This window comes from Setaria viridis, chromosome 6 (genome assembly GCF_005286985.2).
Source record: "Setaria viridis chromosome 6, Setaria_viridis_v4.0, whole genome shotgun sequence".
In the NCBI taxonomy this organism is placed as follows: Eukaryota; Viridiplantae; Streptophyta; class Magnoliopsida; order Poales; family Poaceae; genus Setaria; species Setaria viridis.
In genome coordinates, this window is record NC_048268.2 from 29,457,447 (window position 1) to 29,475,668 (window position 18,222).

The 18,222-nt window shown below is 52.8% G+C and overlaps 1 protein-coding gene across 1 annotated transcript; it reads right to left on the reverse strand.

Moving 5' to 3' along the window:
* Positions 1-12,692: 12,692 nt before the first annotated feature.
* On the reverse strand, positions 12,693-16,329 carry LOC117859773 (probable alpha,alpha-trehalose-phosphate synthase [UDP-forming] 9). Its single transcript, XM_034742956.2, has 3 exons — positions 13,906-16,329; positions 13,383-13,656; positions 12,693-13,218 (listed from the first exon to the last, which is right to left on the reverse strand). The coding sequence occupies exons 1-3, from the start codon at positions 15,855-15,857 to the stop codon at positions 12,892-12,894; spliced, it is 2,553 nt and encodes an 850-aa protein (XP_034598847.1). The 5' UTR covers positions 15,858-16,329; the 3' UTR covers positions 12,693-12,891.
* Positions 16,330-18,222: the final 1,893 nt, after the last annotated feature.

Here is an 18,222-nt window from a genome sequence, read left to right on the forward strand (position 1 = left end):
CATTCTTCTGATATTAGCCCTTTTACCTCTCTTATCTCATTGAGATATGCCAACTTGGCATTGTCATCCTGTGGTCCATACACCACCATGATCCACCACTGCATCGGTGTAGTTGTTGCTTCCACATAGGCAGTTACTGAGTTTGTTTTGAGAAAGTATTCTTTTATCTTATAGTAATCCTCATGCACTGCTAGGAGTATTCCACCTCTAGTGTCCAGGTAGGTATGCATAACTCTGGCTAAACTGATCCCTCAAACATTCAGCCACTAAGTGATTACTGAATTCCCCAATCTTTGTTTCTTGCAGACATATGATTGTACTATTAACATCCTTGATTAAGTTCTTGACAACCTTTCTTCTTGCTTTGGCATTGAGCCCTCTAACATTCCAGTTTAGTATAACACAGTGCTGCTCATTCATTGTACACAATTAAACTCAAGTCACCTCTCATTTGTGGCAGTTGAGGCTTCATCCCAGTTTGAGAACATAGCCTCCCCAAACCATGCTCCCCAGCAATTCTCATTATTCCATCAGCCACATAGGCCAACATATAGAAGAAAATACACCAACACACACACCCATTTGGACACACACACACACACACAAACACAAACACATGATGAGGGAGAGGGTACATCAAGCATCCCCCTCTAGCACTAACGCGCCAAGAGGATCAGCAGCTGCAGTGTCAATTAGCCCAAAAGCCTCCCTGAAACTTTCATTGATTTTTCTTTTAGCGGCCCAACAAACTGCTCTCTGAACTTGCTTTAGTCAGTCTCATCTGCAACTTTCCCTTGCTCTAAAGTTCCACATTTCTTCATAAGCAGCATGGTGGCTTGCTCTTCCATGGTCAAGTTAGTTTTGGGTCGACTTGCAATTCTGTTGCTCTTCCTCATGTAATCTGTCAGTTGCTTGTGGTTTTCATCTGCATTTTCTTTTCCTTTCCGTTGACGTGTTATCTTCTGTGCCACAGGAGTTGCCAGTACCGCCTTGGGGATTTGCTTGGTGAGTGGTATGCTCATCCCTGCCAGCGACTGAACAGTTCACCTCGAAACTGTAGCCTGCCCAGCAAGTAGTGGGGCATTATCATCATCAGTTGTGTCTTGTTCAGTTTGCTAGGTTGTGCCCTGCGTTGCCATAGCCGGCCCAATAGACTCACTCTTCTCAGGCCCATTTATCGGCCCATTGTGAATAGCCTCCAGGACGTGGTCTGCCCTTCGCTTGTCTCAGACTGGCCCTCCCAGAGCTGATCTGCCTAGGCTGGAGGGCCCACCATCTGGTCGGCGTGCTATGTCACCATAGGATGGTACAGAGCTCTTGGTCCCATCTCTTGTTGTTGCACTATTGTTGTTGTCTTCATCTCAGCCTCCCCTATGCTTTCTCTGTCATTTGCCGCCTAGTGTTACACTGCCATAAGTTTGGCTTCATCTCTCATTGGATCCAAAACCTAGCCTTGAATTAGACTTTCACCACTGAGGAAAGATGGTTCTGCCTGACGAAAAGTAGCGATGAACTCTGACTCTTTCAAGCCATCTTCCTCCTGGGTCCTATCCTTCCCTCCAAGTGTCCGGTGCGGTTACCTCCCTTGGTCACCACATCTTTCAGAAGCACATCATGTCTCCGGCCATGGAAGCTCTGCTGGCCACCGTGGCTAGTGCCACTAGCATGGAATCCCCCAGCGTTGGCCCTGTTCAGGTCATGCCAACTCGGAGGGGGAATTTGCCATGGACCCTATCCATCTGCTCCCCCTCCCCTCAGCGGCGATCTGTCCCTTCTCCTCCTAAGCTGCTCTGAACTGGAACACGATGACGGACCACTCGATCATCAAGAACTCCATGGTCCCAGACAAATCTATGCCTAACTGGCCATTCTTCCTCATAAAGTCATCTGGCAGTCCACTAGTGACACTATCAATACTTCTGTGAGAAGGGCTTCCAGGCAACGGCGAGAAATCAAAGACGAAGTCTAGATGAATGATAACACCATAATGTAGCACCTCAGCAGGACCAGCCCTTGTGGTCGGCTGTTCCATGTTTCCCATTTGCCAGTAATACATTTCAGGGAAAGTAATTGGCTCCTCAAGTTGCAAAGTAGCAGTTTTAGCTAGGCCACTAGGATTTGCAGTCCACACCCAAAGGCATAGGCAATCCTTCTCTTGCTCAGTTTCTTTTTCATTGTCAATCTCCTCAATGAAAGTTGGGGCACTGAATAGCTTAGCTACAGTTTCTAGCTATTTTGCATGCTCAGGCACACCCTCTATGCAGACCTTAGCTCGGAACATGAACTTGGATGCGGATGCACTGACCTGACGCATCCATGGCATGAGCCATAGAGCAGTGCGCCTTGCAGCGAGGCCACCGAGCCGGAGCGTCGTAGTGCGCAGCTTCGGCATGGCGAACTGAAGCATGATAGCCTCTTTCACACCCAGCTCATGCTCCAGGATGTGGAGTTGCTGTAGAGCATCCCGGCGCACCAGCTCACTAGAGAGCCTCGCCCGGCTGTTGACTTGGACGCGAATGAGCGCGGTGAGGGACAACCGTCTCTCCTCGTCGCGCACCGCGCCCAAACACGACACACACACACACTGTAACGTGGTCCAGCCTATTATGCGTCGCGCCAAGGATGGGTTTCTCTCCAAACTCCATGGCAGGCGTCACAAGGGTGCCACTCGCCGCGGCAGCAAGGGGAGGCGGTCGTGCTCTGACCTCAGGTCGGTGAGCAGGTGGAAAGGTGTTGGTGGTGGACTTGGCGGTGGAGGAGGGTGGTGGTGGCGGGGGTTGTGGTGGCGGTGGTGGCAGAGGTTGTGGTTGCGGACTTGGTGGTGGCGGAATGGTTTGCAGGGAGCTTGGTGGGCGTACGGCAATGGCGTGCCTTGTGGCCGGAGCGAGAGCACAAGATACACCGGGGTGGGTCTCTGCACTCGGCAATGCGATGGTCAGGCGCTAGGCAGTTGAAGCAGCACCTACCAGCTTTGGCTTTGAGCAGCTCAAGCCACTTCCCTCCGAGGTGAGGATGAGCTCCAAGCCTATCTTGAATTGAAGGCACTCTCTCTCCTAAACGGTCATGAATGCTTCTGCGCCTAGTGCCGAGTCTGGACCAGACGGAGGTGGGATCCATGCGCGGCGTCTTTCTTCTCTCCTCATGAAACCATACCTGCATTCCATGATGTGACACGTCCTTGGGGAATCCTGGCTTAAAGGTTCTTGTCCTCAGGAGTGCTTCCTTATAGGAGACCTGGTGATGGGTCAGCTTCACCATGATTGAAGGAATCCAGCGACATGAAGCAGCAGCCTTGTCCCCCGGTCCTTCCTTGGATTCCTTCTCCTGCCTTTCCACCGCTGCCGGGCCTTTCATCGTCTTCAATGCCTGCGCATCGATGTGACGCGGGCATGGGCTGTCCTCCTCCGAATCTAAATAGAACTGCAGGTCAAGCGCCTCCTCCACAACTTGTGAAGGGGCTAGGGAGCTCTGGCGTGCTGGGGTGGTAGGGTGATGGCTAGGGTGGTCCGTCGTCACTGGCAGGGAGTGGTGTTCACCTGGGAGTGGGGAACGGGTGGGGTTAGTTGCCACCGGTAGGGTGCCGTGTGGCATTGGGGGCTCAGCACGTTGGGAGAGGTCCATCCTCCATTGCATGTAGTGTGAGTTCTGTCGACTCGTGGTTTATCTAACACGAACCAGCCAAGTCACATGTCAAACGTTAAAATAAGCAACGCTGACAATTATAAAACCCGCGACGTGGTCTACGTGGACCAAGCATTTTCTGGCTCTGGCCTCGTGTGCCTTCCCCACTTCTCTCAGCAAGAACCGGTGTCCCAAGTGACCGAGTCATCGCCCTAGCACATACTAGGACGTGCGAAGTGTGACGACGGCAGTTGACAAACCCGCTAAACAACCCGTAAGATTAGTGAACCTGGACCCCTGAGTCTCAACGATTCTAGATTTCTAGTGACCGTCGCATGCAGACCCAATGTATATATCTTTTGCATCAACAAAATCCATGCGATAGATGCTTGTGCGCAGGAGGAGAATCGTGTCTGTTCCCGGACGTCCACGGTACTCCAGGCACGTACGTCGTGTTTGTTGTACGGGGCACGGGGCCGTGGGAATCTAGAAGCAGACAAAGTGGTGCATCGTGCTCCGTATCCTCTTCCGGTCCGAGAACCACGGGCCGAGAAGGCGAGAAGCCCCGTGCTGCCGTGCAGCGGGCAGGCAGATCGAGGCCGATCACCACGCAACAATGCTGTGCCCGCCGCGCGCGCGCCGGTTGCTGGCCCGCGTCCCTGCCGCGTGCTTGGCGTGGAGCACCGCCACCGCCACCGCCACCGCAGCCGCGACCCTGGCTCCGCTTCGGCGAGCGAATCACGGCAGCGAAAAAGCGCCCGTGTTTCGCTTGCCGCTCCGAGTTCGAGGCGTGGACGATCACTACCAGGCCACGCGCGCAGCCGCAGCCGCTATCCGCCGAGCGGAGCGCCAAAAGTTTGCGCTAGGAATAGAATCTGCCGATACGAGACCGACAGGCGGGTGCGGGTCTCAGAGCCGCCACCCGCGTGCGTGCCCGAGCCGCTCCTGGGAACTCCCAGCTTCCCCTGTGCGGGTGTCGTCGGCCTGCGCCCCCGCTGGGCCGCTGGGTGCCTGGGTCGGTTGGGTCCAGTCCAACTCCTGCGGCCGGTCGGTCGGGCGGGGGTTGGCCGGTTTGATCGGGCCGTGTCGTCGCAGGTTGCGGATGCGGGGTGACCCACCGACCGACCAACCTGAACGTTGCGTTGACGCTTGCTCCTACACGCGGGCGGCTTCCTCGAAGCTGGCACGTTGGGCGCAGGCGCGCAGTGTTATTCAAATATGCACAAGCCACAAGAAAAGAACAAGTCTCAAAATTCCACCGGTAGCTGTCATGATCAATCAAGTGTAGCTTTCAGACTAAAAACACATTTAGATTAGACTGACTTTAAGAAGATTTATCCAGCACATGTTTAGCTACCGTATCTCTTTTGCACATAGTTTAACATTTAATATCTGTTGGTTGATAACATTTACATGGGCCATGCCTGCCTAGGCTGCCTATGTTTACTACTACCAATCTATCTGTATTTACCAATTTGGCCAAGTTGTCTCCATGACTCCATGAACAATTTTTTTTTTGCACTATCACTTTACTCCCTTTTGATTCACGGGTTAACTATATTCTTGTGAAGGAGGTGGGCAAAGGAATCGCAGAGCGGAATCTGATTGCAGCCATGGCACTCGCGGAAGCTTGCCAGGTTTCATCCTCTGTGTCGTCGACGACGGGTCTGACGAAGACATGTTTGCGGCGATCACCACGCCCTCGAGCAAGTTTGCGTTCCCAGAGGATGCTGAGGTCTTTGCTTGCACCCTCGGCAACAAGTCAAGCCTGGCCAAGTACTACCTGGAAGACTCCGCCGATGTTCTCGACGTATCCCGGAGGATCGTTGCAATTTGCAAACTCAAGTCTCGCGTTCGAGGACCCCTCCAAGTGAGAGGCAAGAGTGGCCCGCCCGGGTCCTCGGTAGAGCAGTTCATTTTGTTCGTGATTCCATTTTGTAGCCAGGGGATGGGAATGGTTGGGGCAGAGGCAAAATCCAGTAGACTGACAAGTGACAAGTGATCGATCGGTCGTTACCGTAAATGACAACAGTCTTTCTTGGCCATGTTTAGCTGGTTAGTAGTTTTGTACAATCGTCTGAATTTGTCCTCTTTTTGCTCCTTAGATCACAAGGAAAAAGAAGTAGCAGAAAAAATCATGGTTCGTGGATCTATCTGTGGTGTTGATTGTTCTTTACTCTACTGGGATAGCAATAGTTTACCTCCTTGTGCTCTAGAATTCGGGGTTTCACTGTACATAGCAGCAGTCGCAGGCTAGCAGTTCAACTGCTGCATCTCCTGCAGGATAGATTCGCTGCGCTTTGATTTTGCTTCCGGCCAGTTGATTCCTCCAATCTTTCCACTTTGAGCAACCCCCACTGTTCACGGCGTGCAGAGCTTCCAGTTCGTAGTTCGTAGTTCGTACTGGACTGCCTCCTCGCCGGTCGCCACCCCGTCGCGTCAGAGTAGCTGGATTCCGCTTCTCGGCCATTCTGATCTCGTCGTACAGCTTATTAACACCATCGATTCCGATCGAAACACCGGGCAACCATGTCCGTGTGACGACTTGCTTTTGCTGCTGGCGGCTGGTCATGGTGATATAGCAAGGCATTTACCCGAGCCGTGTCTGGACCGCGGCTCGCCCGGCTCTCTGCGGTCCTTTGACAGGGACAGTTCGCTACGGGAAACAGTAAAGTTGTCGAGTGCCATAGGCATTCGGCGAAGACCCGAAAACACTCGGCAAACTGTTTACCGAGTGTAACACTCGGCATACAGCACACGGTAAATTTTGTGTCAGCAAACAGATGTTTGCCGAGTGTCAAACCTCGTGCACTCGGCAAACATTTTGCTGACGGCCAAAAACACACTCGGTGAAAATTAACACTCGGCGACAACGGCGCTGACGGCGTCCAGGTTAATGGTGCATTTGCCGAGTGCCAGACGACAGACACTCGGCAAAAACATGCATCTTTGCCGAGTGTCGGCCTTGAGGCACACGGCAAATACGTGGATCTTTGCCGAGTGTCCGAGCCTTGGCACTCGGCAAATACGTGCAGCTTTGCCGAGTGTCATGGTCGTGGCACTCGGCAAATACATGGACCTTTGCCGAGTGTTAGCCGTAACACTCGGCAAAGAAGCGACAGGAGGTGGTGCAACTGCCCCCTTTGCCGAGTGTTAAAGTCAAAACACTCGGCAAAGCCCCTCGGCAAAGTGGACAGTACCCCCCTTTTTTACCCGTTTTGTCATGTATAACGGACCCCTCTCAATTCACAATAGACATCATCACATGCATTTGTAATAAACAATCACAGGCATAATTCACAACCACCATTACAAGCATTATTCATAAACATCACAAGCATAATCCAACATAAGCATGAAACAAGCCATAAATCCAAGTTCAAGTCACAACTAAATTTCATCCAAGTTCACAACTAAGTCTAGTTCCGTGGAGGCTAAGGAGACCACTGCGACAAATCTTGATCTTCATTATTCGAAGCCGCCGATTGATTCTGCACATAGGATAGGACATTCTGAGCTAACATCTAAAGTTGTCAAAATTAAAGTATTCAATCTTAAGCACAATGTGTCAAGTGATTCACAGGAGTAGTTGTGGGTGGCTGAGGCAGAGGGAACAACATCAGTGGCGGAGGCAAAGATTAACCCATGCTCGAAGCAAAATAAGCGAGTAATACAAAAATCACATTGCATCTACACGTTCCTATATTGTCTATTAGGTGAAAATAAGTCCTAATCCTACCCGAGGATGTGTAGGTGGGTTTAGTATCCATGGTCTACTCCGACCCGAGATAGAATTTCGGCAGCACTTCCCCGCTGTTCTCCAAATACACGTCCTTGATGGGAGATTGTGTATCCGGAGAACAACAGGGAGGTGCTGCCGAAACTCTATCTCGGATCGGAATAGACCATGGATACTAAACCCACCTACGAATGCTCTCCGGAGATGCTTCGATTTCTAAGCATCATATGTCAAAATTTGTGCGAAACCTTGCCACACGTTCGTGGTCGTGTTTTCTTAACAAAATGTTCGAAATTTCTTTTCATTTCCAGGATGAGACCTCAATTCGGACTCATTAACATGAATATGATTTTTCCACTCATATTATTCCATTATTCCAATCACTTGCAGTTCAAATTTGACTTAAATCAACAAATTACTCTAAATAAAATTAATTCATTAAATATAGCAAACAGGTCAAGAAATAGACCACCTTCTAACATGCAGTGCCAAATGTCATACGTGGGGAGTACAAAAAGTTTGAAGGGTGGAGGAGGGAAAAATTATTTTGGTTTTGCCGAGTGTCGCAAAAAACACTCGGCAAATATGCATGTTTGCCGAGTGTCCCGGCAAACACTCGGCAACTACTTAGTCTTTGCCGAGTGTCGACAGCGGCACTCGGCAAACGTGTAACTTTGCCGAGTGTCTGCAATGGACACTCGGCAAAGGACTAACGTCCGGCACACCTCCTAACGGACGCCGTACGTGCCGGTCACGTGGTTAATTGTTGCCGAGTGTTAGTTGTTTGCCGAGTGTCGTTTGTGTGTTTGCCCTGTGTTTTTTGTTTGACACTCGGTAAAATAGGATTTCTGCCGAGTGTTTTCTGTGTGACACTCAGCAAACACGTCCTTTGCCGAGTGACTGAGATAATGCACTCGACGAATAGAAAATACTCGGCAACTTTACTGTTTCCCGTAGTGGTTCTTTGGCACGGAGAATCCGCGATGATCTGGCATGCAGTTGACGGGAGCGTTGGCTCGTACAGCCCGCGGGGCCTCTCGATTCTCGAAAGCCACGGCTCCCTGCCGCGTGGTCGTCTCGTCCGCCCCCTCGCGGTTTCGTCGCGCCCGGTATGTGTCCGGTCGCGCCGCATCGGCGTCGCGCTCGCCCTACCGCGAGGTCGACGGAGCTCGGCGACGACGACCAGCGCGATCCCGGTCGTTGTCCGTTGATCGCCGGCGGTGACTCCCAGCGGGGAGCTTGCTCCCCCGCTGCCGTGCCGTGTCGTGCGGCGCTTGCTGCCTCCCCGTCACGTGCCGAATGCACACCAGGTCGTCGTCGATCCCCACAAGGCCACAAGATTCTTCGGCTCTTACTTGCGCGCTCTTCCATCGGCATGCACACCTGTTGCTGTCGCGCCTTCCGGGTGCCGAATTCTTGGAGAATTCCAACTCTCCTCACCACTCCGGACGCGCCAGCTCGGACGTTCTCCCCGCCAAAGCGTGGTTCAAAGTCTAAAAGTCCAAACGCGAGCGGGTGCTAGTCATACTTGGACTCATATACCTGGCACCATGCAATGCATATTCCGGCATTTTCTTGACTCGTTAATTTGTGGTCGAAAAGCAGCTGTGCGGATAGGACCGAGAAGAGCAAGAAGAACCGTGGCAGACCAGCTCGTTCCTAAGCCAAAGGTTTCTTGCTGCGTGAGCTTTGCAAGAACAAGCACAAGCGGCCACGTAACAGTGCTACTAGTATATCAGTAGCGTGGACCAGGAATTTGTTTAGGATTTGGGACTTGGGACGGAACCCCTTTTGGAATGCGACTGCCGCGTGTCTCAAGGTGAGAAATGCATTCAGGTTAACGACGGAAACGAGAGATCGAGTAGTGGCCTTTTCCGGACGAGGTCGTTTTCCGGGTGCAGATTTTCTCTTTTCGACTGAAAGCGACGGCACCAAAAGCTAACATGATCGCTACAGCGAGACGTATGCATTGCAGGTCGAGTGGATAACCTTTAATTTGCTGCTACTTTTGTCTGTTTTCGTATGAACTGTCGCTGGCTAACTTGACATGCAATTAAGCAGCGCATGAGTACGATTGACTATCATGGGTGTCTCCTGTTCTAAGCTTCTTATTAGGCGACTTGCAAATATTAATCTTTTTAGAACCTGAACGACGAGGCGTTGCTTTCAGAGTTATGAGCTTGTGCGATCCATATCCCTGCATTGTCCATGCTTGAAACACAAGGTTGTGTTTTTTTTAATAGAGTATGTGCCCAACAAGAAAGGGATGTGTACCTTTTTTTATGAGACCGGAAGGGGCGGTTCAAGTCTCTTCACCTCAGTTTCCACTATCAAATATCAGCAAGTACGAACTGAGACTGAAGCAAGACACTGGTCTGGTTGGGAGGCTGGGAGCTAAGCAACATCTATCACTGATTCTTTGGCACAACGATAATGTATTTCTGAAATTCTATAGGTGATTTTATTTGGCTTTCGAGATTGGACTATTTTTTTCGTTTTCAAGAGAAGGGAAACATTCACTTGTGAATATATGGTTGAGGCCCGATGTTTTTATCCTTAATCTAAAAAAAACTCTGACAAATATCACTCCAAGTTGTGGCATGAAGCATGTGCTAAATTGTGCGTATGTGGTCCAAATTTGACCATACCAGAATCCTACCTAACTTGTTCAGAGTTGTTTTATGCTCGTCACTTAGGGCAAAGGATAACTATGCCAGCTTTTAGGCGTCTCCATATAATCTTGGGGCACGAGTTAGCAGAAATTTCTCTCACTTGTTGTACATAAAACATTTGGTACTTTTAATATTTGTTTATTTGGAAAAGGAATAGTTATCCTTTTAAATTTGTGGATTGATAGAAGGAGATAGATCACATCCATCACAATGTAAAATATACCCTCTCTTTCCACAAATGTAAGCATTTCCAGAGTTCAAATTTGTCCACAAAGATAATTTTATGACATATAATCACTGAAGAAAGACTACCGGAGGCCAGGAGCTGGCCTGGTATATTGCCAGTGTAAATTTTGCAAGAATACTACACACGAGTCGCTGGAGCACAACAATTCTACCAGATTTCTTTTTTGAAGAAAATTCTACCTGATTGGTATAGCCGTGTAGAATATGGTTGTTCTTTCCGGCCCCGCAGGCAGCACGTGCCGTTTCTCGTACGCAGACATCCGCCGTCCAACCTGCACCCATGACCAACCAAACCAAAGCTGCCTACTAGAGTTTCCACACACGCGGACAAGCAGTCGGGTCACCGTGCACTGTTATCACTTATCAGCTACTCCCCATAGGCCTCCTGCCGCTCCAAGAGCAAGCTACATGGGTTTTGCAGTCTTGCAGATGGCTGCTTGCTTTCTTATCCGTTGTGGATAAGTTCAAGCTGTTCGTGATCTGTGAAAACTGACGTCGTCGTCTATAATTGGACAGAGTTGCTGCGCCCAAGTGCGGACCATGACGGAGGCGACTGGCTCGGAGTGCGCCTGCGCTGATCCGAACGGGACCCCAAGGCCCTGAAGGCCTGAACTCTGCCCAGACGCAACGCTACCAGCCGGACTGGGATGAAGGCTGAAGCACATGAAAAATGAAAAGACGTCGGGATGGGTGCACCCCCGGGACCGGGAGGTTACACCGTTACACTACAGATGAAGATCCGGCCAGTCACCGGCCGACGAGCTGCTACGGCGCAGAGAGACGGGTCAGGCGCGCGGTGGTAGCTGCGGCCCCGGCGAGGCGAGCGGCCGGGGGCACTCCTGGAGTCCTGGGCTCCCTCGTCGTTGCCGTCCCACACGCCGCGAACTGGCAAGTGGCGACGCGTCGCCAGCGCGCCGTGCCGGGAGGCGCCGGAGCCCGGGGCGCGCCGTCCTCGCGCGATCGCCTGCGGAAACCATTCCCTCAGCTGTGTGTGTCGTGTCGCTCGCCTCTCGTCTGGTGGTGTGACGTGGGAAAGGGAGGACGCAGCTTTAGGTGGACCAGGGGCCATTGCGACGCGATCCGACGTCGACCTCGTGGGTCACCAAACTTATCCTTTCCGACCCTTGTATAGAGTTTTTTATTCTTCGTTTCCAGAGATCTTCCCACTGCTAACTTCTTCCTTCCGTGACCGTGACAAGATCGACGACAAACCGGCCGGCCGACCTCGCAGTCGCAGTTTTATATTGCGAGCACGCACCGCGTTTTTGCAAATTTGCACTGTGTGTGCATGCATGCAGTGCAGCTGTGCAGGCTCGCAAAGCGGCAATGAGATAGTGGCACAAGACTCTGGGCAGTTTTCCTGTCACCTGCTGAACCTAATCCACATGCATCTGTTACGAGGATGGTACAGCTGAGAGGAGACGCTCTGCGTGTTTTGCACTATTTTCCTGCAAAAGGTGCGGTAATTTAATGTTCCTCGGATCACTTTGTACTTACGCATCCATAAGTTATCCAAGCCATTCATTTTTAAATCAGGATGAGATGGATATTTTAACTTTTCTAGATAAATAATTTTTAATCTAGATATATAGAAAAATTATACATTTAGAAAATTTAAAATGACCTACAATTTAGGACGGAGAGAGTACAATGACGAAAATACCACTGTGAACTCACAATCTTTTTTTAGTATGAACTCGCAATCCTGTTCACCATCTCTATCTCTACTACTAAAAATGTAATTAGATGAATCTTTTCCGCTAATCTTCGCGCCACGCTGCCTGCTCCCATGCACGCCAACATTGTGGTCCCACACTTGCGTCCTACAAAGAGTGTCTCTTTAATTTTATTCTAAGTTAAAATATTTTATGTTTGACCAAGTTTATATACAAATATATCAATGCTTTTGATGTCTAACAAGTTTCATTAGATTTGTTATGAAATATATTTTCATAGCATACTTATTTAGTGTTATAAATATTGATACTCTTCATTGTAAATTTGGTCAAACATAAAATAGTTTAACTTAGCACAAACCTAAAAGGAAACTCTTTGCGGACGGAGGGAGTAGTCCTCGTGACAGTGTTGGCATGTTTATGACATAATTTCAGAAAAAGGAAATGTGTAGATAGCATGACTTGCAATATTTAGGAGGTACATAGATTATTAGTTGCAATATTTAGGAGGATACATAGATTAGCAGTTGCTTTTTAAATTCCTCGGCTATTTTACATGGTGATCTGAATTTGCAGTAAAGTTCTAGGTGTAGATTATGAATTTTAGCAGGGTTTATGGGCTCATAGAGGAATTAGATGTTTATGTGCTCCACGGCAGGGGGCTAGCAAAGTGAAAGAATTATTTTTTAAAACTTTTTTACTTTTCTGATTTCATCATCATCATCAGCTACATACATATACAAGGTGGTCGAGACATTCTTGCATATTATCATACGGGCGTATACAGGCACGAACGAAGAGGAGGTAGAGATGTAAAAGAATAATAAAAAAAAAGAAACAAAACACCTGTTGATCCTGTAACTGCAGCTAATCCTAAACCACACGTCTGAACCATCTTCGATGTACTGCTACTGCGCAATGAATTCTTTCTCCTTCCTCACAGCGAGCCCTCGAACGAGACCCGGAGCTGCACCGCCAGCCGGGGCCGCTGCGACGTCGCGTTGGCCAGGGCCTCCAGCATCTTGATCACGTCCACGGTGTCGTCCAGGTAGTACTTGGCCATGCTCGGCTTCTTGCCCACCGTGCAGGCGAACACCTCGCTGGTGGCCGGGAGCTTCACGCTGGCGTTGGACGGGCACACGATGCTCTCGAACATGTCCTCGTCCGACCGGTCGTCGCCGATGCACAGCACGAAATCCGGCGGCTTCCCCGTTTTGACCATGGACGACAGGAGGCTATCCGCAACCACGCCTTTGCTGATGCCCTGCATGACACCACCAGGTATTTGTTTTTGTGCGTGTTAATGTTATCTCTCCTCTACAAACCCAGAAATTTCGAAGCGGTTGCGGGCAATGAGACAAATTAAAAAGACCACAAGGCCCTCCTCTACTGAAAGCATGGGAAAAACATGCACGCGTTTTGGCTTACCTGCGGGTTCACCTCGACGATGTGCTGGCCCCTCTTCACCACCACGGGTTCGTTGGCAAGCACGTTTTCGAGATGGTCGAGCAGTTCCTTTGCTTGGCAGGAACCGAAGTCCGGATCCGCCTCGTGGTGGTGCCAGACGATGGCGCTCTCCTTGTGCTCGATGTAGGAGCCATCTGTCGCCTCGGTGTACAGCTGCATCACCGGCTCGGCCGTCTTCTTCCAATCGAAGTCCGCGGCCAACACTGAGATCTCCCATGGCGTGTCCCTGCTCCACCTGCAGTCACAAGTGTAATCGTGATTTTAGACTAGGCATTTTAGGCCAGCATGGCAGCATCTAGACATGTCATTGGCGAGTAAAATTTTTCCTTAATTATATGCACGGCTTCTCATTGTACCATTGCTTAATTAGCAACCATCCCAGAGACGGAATCTGGAACAGTAAGAACCCAAATCCAAGCAAAGCAAACGTCGTACCAACTAGCAGATCTTCAGCAGTGAAATAGTGCAAGGAGATCTTTATTACCTGGTGAAGTACCCGTGCTCCGCGGCGATGCCCAGCTTCTCGCAGGGGGCGAACCACTTGCTCAGCTCGTCCTTCCCCCGCCCGCTCACGATGAACACTCTGTTCTTGGGGTCCTCACAGAGGCAATTCAAGACGGAGATGACCTCACTGCTTGGCGTCTTGTCGATCGAATTCTCCGGCATCACAGTGCCGTCGTAGTCCAGGAGAATCAGCCGGTTCTCCGTCTTCCGGTACGACGGCACAATGTGCTTGACATAGAGCCGCCGGAAGTTTGGCCCAAGCGCCACCACCTTGAAGCTCATGCCGAAGCCGATCCCCCAATGCCGCCGCGACAAATGGTCCTTGGAGGCGCGCTGCAGGTCCTGGTCAAATGACCGCGCCCAGTAGGCGACGTCGTGGGTGCTCACGTACTTGTAGTGCTTCTCGTGCCGCAGCCGCTGCTCGGCCTCGGGCATCTGCAGCGCGGCGTTCATGGCCTCCGCTACGGACTCCACGCTCCACGGGTTCACGCGGATCGCGCCGCTGAGCGACGGAGAACACCCGACGAACTCCGAGAGCACGATGACGCTCCGCTTGGGGGAGTCGTCCCCCAGCGCGTTGCTCTCTTGCCGGCACACAGTATAGATGTACGGTATCCGGTTGAGGCCGTCGCGCACGGCGCTCACCACGCAGCACTCGGCCGCGGCGTAGTAAGCCGACTTCTCCTGCTCCGTCACCAGGCCGTCGATGAGCACGATCGGCGTGTACCCGGCGGTGCTGAACCGCTCATTGACCCGGGCGCTGATGGCTTTGGCCTCATCCTGCACGCCCTGCACGTCGCGCCCCTCGCTGCGCGCCGGGTTGGCGATCTGCATGAGCACGGCGCGGCCGCGGAGCTCCGGGTGCTCCAGGAGGAGCTGCTCCATCGCCAGGAACTTGAGCCCGATTCCCTTGAACAGATCGACGTCGTCAACGCCGATCATGAGGCGCCGCCCTTTGTACGCCTCGGCCACCCGCCGCACCGCATCCCCCGTCTCCGGCGCGGAGACCACCGATCTCAGCTGCCCCATGTCGATCCCGACGGGCAGTATCTTGACCATCACCGTGCGGCCGTAGTACTCTATGCCGATGTAGCCGCGCTTGGACTGGTAGTCCAGGCCGAGCAGCCGGGAGCACGCGGACAGGAAGTGCCGCGCGTAGTCGAAGGTGTGGAAGCCGACGAGGTCGGCGTTGAGGAGGGCGCGGACGAGGTCATCCCGCACGGGGATTGTTCGGAAGATCTCCGATGAGGGGAACGGCGAGTGGAGGAAGAATCCGACCTTGGCGCGCGGGAATCGCTTGCGGAGGAAGGTGGGGAGCGCCAGGAGGTGGTAATCGTGGATCCAGACGAGGTCCTCGTCGGGGTTGAGCACCTCGGTGAGGCGATCGGCGAAGGCCCTGTTCGCCGAGAGGAAGGAGTGGTAGAGCGTCCGCTGGAACGGGAGGCCGCCGAGCGACGACGGCGTCAGCGGGAGGAGGTAATGGAGGAGCGGCCAGAGGTAGTGCTTGCAGAACCCGTGGTAGAATCGGTGGTGGAGGTCGCTGGGCAGGTACACCGGCAGGCAGGAGAAATTGGCCAGCAGGTAGTTGGACAGCTCGTCGGAGGCCGCCTCCGCCGCGGCCGCCGGGAGGGTGCCGATGTGGAGGACGGGCGCGCTAGCGGGCAGCCCCGAGCGGAGCTGGTAGGCGACGGTTCCGGCGTCGACGGTGAAGGCGAAGCCGAAGGGCGCGGCCGGGTCGGGCGCGGCGTGGAGCGGCAGCCGGTGGGAGACGATCACGCGGCGCGGCGTGGCGGGTGGCGACGGCGAGGAGGTGGGCGAGGCCGGGGACGCGACGGACATGACGCGCGGGAGGCGGAGCGGCGTTGGTGACGGCAGGGGCACCTCGTCGGCCGCAGCGAGGTCGAGGAGGTTGTGGCAGGAGAGCGAAGGCATCACCAACCTGTCCCGTCCCCACCCCCACTCCTATCTGTGGGTGGTGTCGCGGAGGCGGAGGCGGCGGCGATGGCGCATGAAGAGAAGAGGATCTAAGCGCCGCGAGGAGACGAGGAAGGTTCGGCGGTGGGGGGAGTTGGGAGATGGATGGATGGTCGATTGCTGTTGCCGAAGCTTCTGGGGATAAGGACGGGGACCGAGGAGGAGGGGAGGTATAAATATGGCAAGCTGGATATGCGTGTGCCTCCGTCCTCTGTCATGGTTTAGGGTTTAGGGCCTGCGTTCTTCCTCGGGGACCTGCTGCCTCATCGTGCCCACGCCGGCATCCAGCGGCGGCGGCCATGACGATAGGGCGAGGCTCGAGAGGTCTGCAAATGGGCCGAACCGATTCGTCTTGACATCGAGTTTGTTGGGCCGAACCACGAATTCTGCTGCTTCCAGGCCACACGGGGCTTACCCACAATTTGTTACCATTGTTAGGTTTACTTTTCCAAATCACTTTTATCAATTCGTCTGAGTTCATACATGCATGTTTTGTTCCCGTGGAGATCGCAACGAAGACGCGACGGGAAATCAAAGACGTTGCATCCGTGATTCATCCACTTACCTTTCCCAAGAAAATACCCCTAAAAGCATCAGCAGGAGCTATCTGTGCGTCGTCATCGATCTGATTCCGGAGACCAAACTCATGCCTACCTGCTAAAAGATTAACTGATAGAACAAACTCAAAGCAATGCTTCCGCATTTGAGAGAAATAAACCCACGCACGATGGGGAATTTCTCCTGATCACATGGTGGGCTGGTGGATAATAAACGTGGAAACAATGTGATCATATTGTTTTATTACGGAGGCGACAGGAAAAGGGAGGGATCGTACGGGCCCAGCAACATCTTCACCGCAGGACCGCGGCGGCGCGGCGGGCGACCAATGCAACGAACGCTTTCGGCCGCACGGAATGTTGGGCCCGGGGCCGGGTCCTACACGCCGCGCGACCCCACGATATCCTCGCTGCCGCGCGCCGTTTCGCCTCCTCTCCTTTCCGGCCGTCGGCGTCGCGTCGGCTGCCGGCCGCCGAGGAGCACGCGCACGACATCGACATGGATCGTGGGACGTGGATGGATACCCTGGCCACAGATCAGAGACGTTCGCACGCAGCTCGTCTTGTGCGAGCGGGCACCGCCCCCCCCCCCCCCCCCCCCCCCCCCCCCCCCCCCCCCCGCTTTGGGTCCAATTCCAACGAATGGTTTGCGGGCTTGCGGCGACGCCACCTGGGACATGAAACACATGACGGAACAGGGTAGAGGCCGGCCGTAACATAACAGTCTTCACCTCACCAATACGAGTATTGCTGTACCACCACACCAGCTAAACCATGCTCAAGCGCACGACCTTCTTACCGGCCTTGCTGTTCAACGCTATAGCCTATAGCAACTGTGGTCAAGGGCCACTGTACTACCCGCGCGTGCCAAAAGCTTCAAACTGCCAGGCAGGCCGGTATGTAGCAGCGCTACAGCTACTAGCTCCTGACGCAGAGGCACACCCATCAAACCGATCAGCAGGATCTCTCACTTCACTCGGGCAAACCGACGAGAAGCACATGGTGATGGTGCTGCACGTACGGGCCTCGCCGGACACCGGCCAGGCGGCGAGAACGCCGCCGCAATGCAGGAGTGGACGCACCAACTGGCATGATCGGCCTGCTCAAAGCATGTGCCCAGCTGCAAATGCATGTGTGCCTGCTGCGTGCCTCGGTCTTGAGCTCACGGCGACGGTGTCCAAATTGGCCGTTGAGCGCGGGAGGCCCCCCGCCCCGGTGAGCGGCGGCGGCGCGGTGCCAGAAGCAGCACACGTGCCCGGGCGGCGGGAGTTCTGGGTGCGGTGTTCACCTTTAGGCGCGCTGCGTTGCAGAGGACGTGACGCCGCTGTCGCTGTCGAGCTGGTCAACGAGCAGTTCTCGGCGTTCCACCGTTCGTGGCAGTTGGCACATGGAGTTTTGAGGCCGTCCTGGTCTGGTCACGCGTACTAGGAACACGAACATTCATTCAATCATTCATTGTACATCACTACATCTGCCAAAAAAAACATGACTTGCTAGAGCCTCACGTCGGTTTGTCGCCGACTCCGTCTGTCAGAACCATTTAGCCAGGGCAACCTTGAAAATTATGAATCAAGATCACGAGATACTAATTCAATAGATATGGTTAGTGATGGGATTATTTTGCAGTTAAACGCCACCCGCCAGCCAGGGAGGCTTAACTGCAAAATAATCCCACCACCAACCCTATCCATTGGATTAGCATCTCGTAGTCTTGATTCATAATTTTCAAAATTATACGGAGTAAATGGTTTGCACCAGATACGTTC

Bases quoted from the DNA above. Each gene is read 5' to 3' on its own strand.
- LOC117859773 (XM_034742956.2), bottom strand. From the start codon at position 15,857: ATGCCTTCGCTCTCCTGCCACAACCTCCTCGACCTCGCTGCGGCCGAC. The intron at 13,657-13,905 runs GTAATAAAGATC...TTGTGACTGCAG, and splicing joins GAGCACGGGTACTTCACCAG to GTGGAGCAGGGACACGCCAT. The intron at 13,219-13,382 runs GTAAGCCAAAAC...GGTGTCATGCAG, and splicing joins TCGTCGAGGTGAACCCGCAG to GGCATCAGCAAAGGCGTGGT.